The 6,778-nt window shown below is 63.1% G+C and overlaps 1 protein-coding gene across 1 annotated transcript; it reads right to left on the reverse strand.

Moving 5' to 3' along the window:
• Nucleotides 1-51: 51 nt before the first annotated feature.
• On the reverse strand, nucleotides 52-4,857 carry GNAT1 (G protein subunit alpha transducin 1). The gene is made up of 8 exons (XM_005229797.3): nucleotides 4,566-4,857; nucleotides 3,100-3,142; nucleotides 2,726-2,867; nucleotides 2,494-2,651; nucleotides 2,282-2,410; nucleotides 2,067-2,196; nucleotides 1,827-1,980; nucleotides 52-1,570 (listed from the first exon to the last, which is right to left on the reverse strand). Exons 1-8 carry the CDS (start codon nucleotides 4,669-4,671, stop codon nucleotides 1,380-1,382), a joined length of 1,053 nt encoding a protein of 350 aa, XP_005229854.1. The 5' UTR covers nucleotides 4,672-4,857; the 3' UTR covers nucleotides 52-1,379.
• Between the last annotated feature and the right edge of the window lie 1,921 nt (nucleotides 4,858-6,778).

Raw genomic sequence — 6,778 nt, forward strand, 5'->3', positions numbered from 1 at the left:
CTGCTGCCTGTATCCCACCCCCACCCCCACCCCCGCCTTCTTTCTAAGCCTAGTTTTGTAGGGCTAGCTGTTGCATTGGGCGAGGAGAGCCCGCTGTACAGTGGCCCCTGCTGTCCCCCCTCCAGCCTGGGGGGGCCCCTCAGCCGGTGCCTGCGGCCTTGCTTTTCCCACAGGATGTTTTACCGAATTGTTCACATGGTTTGAAATAATAAAATGTAGAAAGGAAAAAAAAAAAAAAAAAAGAAAAGAAAAAAAATATATGTACTGCTGCCCTCGTGGGGGTGGGTGCTTCACCTCTGCGGGAGGGCTGGGGGGGTCCCCTGGGGGTGGGAGAGGGACCTGGGGTGGGCTGGCGTCACACTGGGGGCTCAGCTGCATCCCCTGGGAATGGGAGGTGAGGGCAGCAGTGGGACCCTTGGGGAGGGTGGTTGCTGGGGGGCTGAGCCCATCCGGGGGTGCTGGCTCAGCAGCTGGGGTTGCTGCTGGGGGGGGCATGGCTATCCCCTGGCCCTTCAGCAGTGGGACGGTGGCACTCGGGGGGGCCCCCAGTACTATGTACCCTGTGACCTGTGGCCCCGAGGGAGAGCTACCACCCCTTGCACCCAGCAGCCCCCAGGGACCCCCCAGCAGCACCCAGCTCTAAGGGGTACCCAGGGAATGCCAGCACCCAAGGGATCCCCCAGCACCCTTCAGCTCCAAAGGGGTACTGGGGAATTCCAGCACCCTGCAGCACCCCAAGGGACACGGAGCACCAGGGGGTACCCAAAGAACCCCAGTCTCCCCAGTGCCAAGGGTCATCCAGGGACCACCAGCACCCCTCACCTCCAGTGGGAACCCAGGACTCCTCAGCACCCCTCAGCAACAAGGGGAACTCAGGGACACCCAGCACCATGCAGCAGCCCAAAGGACCCCTGGGACCACCCACCACCCAAGGGACTCCCAGTACCCCCAGCTCCAAGGGGTACCCAGAGAGCCCCAGCACCCTGCAGCAGCCCAAGGGACCCCCGGTACCCCCAGCTCCAAGGGGTACCCAGGGAGCCCCAGCACCTTACAGCAGCCCAAGGGACCCCCAGTACCCCCCAGATCCAAGGGGTAGCCAGGGAGCCCCAGCACCCCAGGGTCACCCAGTGGCCCCCAGCATCTGGAAGCCCCAGGGACCCCCAGCACCCAGCAGCACTGGGTGCCCACAGTGCTGGCTGGTAAGATGACTGGGAGGGAGGGGGAGTGAGGCTGTGCCACCCACTCAGGGGTGGCTCTGGGGCTGAACGGGTCAAATCCTGGGGGTTCGGGGCAAGCGGAGATGGGGTTGGGGGCAGCAGTGGGTCTGGCCCCCAGTGGAGGGGAGGCCCAGGCTGAGGAGGGGGTGCTGGGGCTGGGACTCAGAAGAGCCCGCAGTCCTTGAGGTTCTCCTTGATGATGATGTCAGTGACAGCGTCGAAGACGAACTTGACGTTCTCGGTATCGGTGGCGCAGGTCATATGGGAGTAGATCTCCTTCACGTCCCGCCGCATGTTCAGCTCCAGGAACTGCAGCTTGATGTAGTTGCCCGCATCATCGTAGGTGTTGGGACCTGGTGGCATGGCAATGAGCAGGGTCCCCTCTTGGGCTGGTGTGCCCCCCCGCCGTGGGTGCTGGCACGGTGTCACCCAGTGCTCCCCCAGCGGGCAAACCTCGCTGGGCCATGAACAAGGCTGGTGCAGCATCACTTGCATGGGGTGCTGGGGCCACCTGGTGGGTGGCTGCTGCAGGGTGCTAGCACCCAGCCCTTCACCACCACCCCACCGCCACCCGCCCGCACCCGGTGGGAGAGCTGCTGCCATCCTCACCGTCATAGTCAGGAAAGCAGATGCTGAGGTGGGCCTTCTTGATCTTCTCCAGAAAGACGTCCTTCTTGTTGAGGAAGAGGACGATGGAGGTGGTGGCAAAGTAGCGGTGGTTGCAGATGCTGTTGAAGAGGTGCAGGCTCTCGTGCATGCGGTTCTGTGGAGGGATGCAGCCCCATGGTGACCCCCCATGTTGTGACGGGGACAAAGCGGAGGGGGTATGGAGTGGTGACCCTTCCTCACCACTTCGTCATCCTCCACCAGGACCATGTCGTAGGCGCTGAGGGCCGCAATGAATATGATGCAGGTCACCCCCTCGAAGCAGTGGATCCATTTCTTCCGCTCCGAGCGCTGGCCACCCACATCAAACATCCTGAGAAGAACAAGGTGGGATCAGCACCCCCACCCCCTGCCCACCCACCCCTGGCACCATACCTTGCCAAGGTCTCAGCCCTCACCTGAAATTGAGGTCTTTGAAGGAGAACTGGGTCTCGATAATGCCGGTGGTCTTGACACGGGAGCGCAGCACGTCCTGCTCCGTAGGGACATAGCCAGGGGTCACCAGGCGCTCCAGGTCTGACAGGTAGCTGGCCAAGCACGCAGGGAGCATGAGACACAGGTCAGCACTCCCAGATCGCCCTTCCTTCCCAGACCCCCCCACCACACGTACTAGCCGGCTGAGTCATTGAGCTGGTACTCAGAGGCACGGTCGAAGCAGGCTTGGATGCCTGAGTCCTTCCAGAGCCGCCCGATGATGTCTGACATTTCCTTGGGCATGGTGCCCTCCTCGATGGTGTCCGCGAGGTGCATCAGCTTGCGGGCATCATCCTACAAGGGAGAGGGGCTCAGCAGGGCCAGGGGGCTGGGGGAACCTCTCCTGCCCAGAGTGGAGTGCTCCCCACCTGGCGAGCCGCGTCCCCATACTGGATATTGAGGGTGTTCATGGCTCGCACGATGGCCAGAATGGACTGGAGCGTGTTGCTGTAGATGATGCTGATGAACTCCAGGCATTCCTCCAGCGAGTAACCGTCTTTGTGGATGATCCTGGCCAGGGAGGGAGACGTGGGGCTGAGCTGGGCACCATGGGGTGGGGGGCACCCATGGATGCAGCATGGGGATGAGCTGGGCGCCATGGAGCTGAGCCAGGCGCTAAGGGGTGGATGCAACCCATGGTTGTGGCATGGGGCAGAGGTGGGCATGGTGGGACAGGGCCACCCCATGGCTGTGGCATGGGGCAGGCACATGGCACGGTGGAGCACATCTGAGTGGCACTTACTTCATCTGCTTGACGATGGTGCTCTTCCCCGACTCCCCTGCTCCTGAGGGGACAAAGCACGGGTCACGGTGACACCCACACCATGAGCAGCCCTGGCTCCACCCTGCACTGGCCCCCTGAGACCCCCAGTGCCTGGCACAGCTTGGGGGCACTGGTGGTCATGCCAGGTCAATGGCTCAGGGCAGGGGGATTACAGACTGGTGCCAGTGGGCATTAAGGCTGGGCTGAGCCACCGTGGCTAATGAGATCTGTGGTGGCTTAGCTGGGGACGTGCTTGGGGACCCAGGGAGAGGCTAGGGACATGGTGGCATCGCAACCCTGCCACCCACCACCCAATGCCCCAAGCCTGTGGCAGTGCAAGGGGACGTGCCTTGGGCTGGGCCAGGAGGACAGCACCCAATGGCACCCATGGCCCCACCATGTCCAGGGCACCCCAGTTCTCAGGCATCACCAGGACAGCTGGAAGGGACTGGGAGGGACCCACAGTGCCAGAGGGTTTCAGGGACAGACACCGGGGTGATGGTGTGGGCTGCATGGAGGTGCCTAGGAGGATGGGGTGAGGTTGGGGGTGCTGCTGGGGTAGGGTGCTGGTAGGTGGTGTTGTGAAAGCTCTTAAGATGGGTTGGTTGGGGTCAGGGGGCCTGGGAGTCAGGGGATGTTGGGTGGGTTGGTTGAGTTTGGGCGATACCTGGAAGCTGGGGGATCGTAGGGTGAGCTGTTGAGTTGTTGGGTTTGGGGTGCCTGATGGGGGGGCGGGTCTTGAGCAAGCTGTTGACATGAGCTCTTTTAGGGGAGCCTGGGAATGAGGGACTGTTAGGGTGGGCTGGTTGGGTTTAGGGGTGCTGGAGGGGATCAGGAAAACATTGGATGAACGTTTGGGGTGGGCTGGTGGGGTTTAGGGGTACTTAGGAGCAGGGAGCTGTTGGGTTGACTGTTGGACTGGGCTGGTTGGGTATGGGGGGTGTCAGGGAAACTTTGGGTGGGTACTTGGGGTGGGTTGGTTGGTTTTAGGGTTGCCTGGGACCAGGAGGCTGTTGGGGGCATGCTTGGGGTGGGCTGGCTGGGTTTAGGGGTGCTGGAGGCATCAGGGAAACATTGGGTGGGCTGTTGAGGTGTGGAGGGGTAGTTTTAGGACTACCTAAGAATGGGGGTACTGTTGGGGTGGGCTGGTTGGTTTTAGGGGTGTTGGGGGAGTCAGGGAAACATTGGGTGATTTGTTGGGCTGGGCTGCTTGGGTTTAGGGGGTGTGTCTGGAGGGGGTGTCAGAAGAGCATTGGGTGGGATGTTTGGGGGGCTTGGTTGGGTCGAGGGGTGCCAGGAGCTGTCAGAGGAACGCTGGGTGGGATGTTGGGGTGGGCTGGTTGGGTTGAGGGGTGCCAGGAGGTGTCAGAGGAATGCCGGGCGGGATGTTGGGGTGAGACGCACAAAGGATGGGTATCTCGCCCAGGATATTGTCCCCTCCATACCCAGCAGCAGCAGCTTGACGGTCCTGGCATCCTTCTCAGCGTCCTCCTTGAGCTTCTTCTCCAGTTCACGGGAGTGCTTCTCCTCTGCGCTGGCCCCGGCGCCCATCCTCCGCCCTACGGCCCTCTGGCTCACCCGCTCCTTGGAGGTCAGCACCAGGATGGGCAACGAGCTCCAGCCCCCCGCCGTCTCCAGCGCACTCCTCCCTGTGCCCGCCGCCACTGCCGCAACCCACCACCCAATGTGGGCCAAGGACGTGGCCAAGGTCCCCGGGGGCCGCCCGGTGAGGTGCTGTGCTCAGCACCTGTGGCTTAAGCTGGGCCCCCGCTCCCCTCCACAGATAAACCCCCCTAAATCTGCAGCGGGCTGAGCTCAGCAGTCCTGCAGCTCCCGGTGTCAGCGCTTCTGCGGGGGGGGCAAGGCCGGCCAGCCCCCCACTTTGCCCCTGCTCTGAGGCTGGGGCAGTGACCTGGCCACCCCTGGGGACACGGGACCCCCACATAGCTCCGGCTCTGCTGTGGACCCCGGGGTGGGGAGTTGAAGCTGGGGGTGGGGGTGGTGAGGAGGTGTCCACCAGGGTTTGCAGGGGCTGGGGGCAGTGGGTGGAAATGTCCCCATTGTCCCCAGCTTACACTGGTCATGCCCCTCCCCAGCTCTGGACCACTGCCCACAGTCCCTCCCACCGGTAAATCCCATCCCAGTTCTCCAGGTCCCTCTGCCCCCAGGGCATCCCTGTACCTCCAGTGATGGAATGCCAGCCCCAGTCACCCCACCCTGTGTCCCCAGGGTCCCTTCTAGGACCCTCAGTCAATGTCCTCAGGCTTTCCGGGTGCACTCAGTGTCCTCAGCCACCGACCAGTACACTCCCAGCGTCACCAGGCCAGCCCAGTATCACTCCCCAGAATGTCCCCAGGCCCCTCCAGCAACACCTGCACAATGTCCTCAGGGATGCCCCGAGTACCCTCCCCCAGGTCTCCAAGCCCCTCCCCAGTAACACTCCCCAGTATCCCAAGGAGAAATCCTAGGATCCCCCCGCCAGTGTTGTCAAGCAACTCCAGTCAACCCGTGTCCTTAGGACATACCTCCCAAAAAAACCTGTCCAACATCTAGGGGCACCCCAGTGCCACCCCAATGTCCCCATGCCAACCGAAGTGACCCCCGCAATGTCCCCAGGCCCCTCTCCAGTGTCCCACGCACCCTCCACTGCCATTGTGGCCACCTCAGTATAACTTAAGTGTCCCCAGGGACACCCCAGTAATCCCTCTGTGTCCCCATGCCACTTCCTCCAGTGCCCCCAGGACCTGCCAGGACTCCCCCAGGTACCCCCAGTAGAGCCCAGTGTCCCACCCCCCCGTCCCCAGTGTCCCGCCGCACGGCACCGCGGGGCTCCTGCAGCGCCGCGCTCGGCCGCCAGGGGGCAAAAGGACCCAGCACAGCACCACCAGTATACCCGGTATTGCCCCGGTAACAGCCTTACACCGCCCCCAGTGTGCCCAGTACTGCCCAATACAGCCCTGCACCACCCAGTGTGCCCAGTACAGCCCTGCGCCGCTTCCAGTGTACCCACTACTGCCCCAGTACAGCCCTGCACCGCCCTCAGTGTGCCCAGTACTGCCCCCAGTATAGCCCAGGACCTCCCAGCACTGACCCCAGTGTCTGTGGGGACTGCCCAGAGGAGCTCAGTACTACCTCCATTGCTCCTTGTACTGACATGCTCCCAATACAGCCCAGTATTACCCACTTACAACCCCCAGCGCTCCATGCAGAGCCGTCCCCCCATGCCCCCAGTACCATCAAGTACTCGCTCCCAGTATCAAATCCTAGTGTTCCAGTACCACCCCCAGTGCTCCCAGTACTGACTCTGAGTCCTCCCAGTGCCTTCGGTAACACCCAGTACTGGCCACTAGCCCAGTCCAGTGCATGCCCCAGCATACCCCTAACCCCCAGGCAGCACACCCTGTACTGCCACCTCCCCGTGCTCCCCAGTCCTGACCAGGGCCCACCCCCCAGGGCCTCTCCAGGCCCCCCCCCCCCCCGCTGCCTGCCTGGCTCCAGCCCACCCCTGCCCCCCTGGCAGGGTTCGGGGGCAGAGTTAAGGGGATTATGTGCCCGGGATCAGGCAGCAGCACAGGCCCTGCCTGCCTGCTCCCTGCCTGCTCCCTGCCTGCTCCCTGCCCGCTCCCTGCCCCCCACAGAGCACACGCAGGCGCCCACA

This window comes from Falco peregrinus, chromosome 5 (assembly GCF_023634155.1).
Source record: "Falco peregrinus isolate bFalPer1 chromosome 5, bFalPer1.pri, whole genome shotgun sequence".
NCBI lineage: Eukaryota > Metazoa > Chordata > Aves > Falconiformes > Falconidae > Falco > Falco peregrinus.

What these genes read in the sequence shown, in the direction of transcription:
- GNAT1 (XM_005229797.3), bottom strand. Translation starts at nt 4,671, where the DNA reads ATGGGCGCCGGGGCCAGCGCAGAGGAGAAGCACTCCCGTGAACTGGAG. An exon ending in CTCAATGACTCAGCCGGCTA is followed by an intron (nt 2,411 to 2,493) that starts GTACGTGTGGTG and finishes GTGCTTGGCCAG; the next exon opens with CTACCTGTCAGACCTGGAGC. An exon ending in TTCAAAGACCTCAATTTCAG is followed by an intron (nt 2,197 to 2,281) that starts GTGAGGGCTGAG and finishes TGTTCTTCTCAG; the next exon opens with GATGTTTGATGTGGGTGGCC.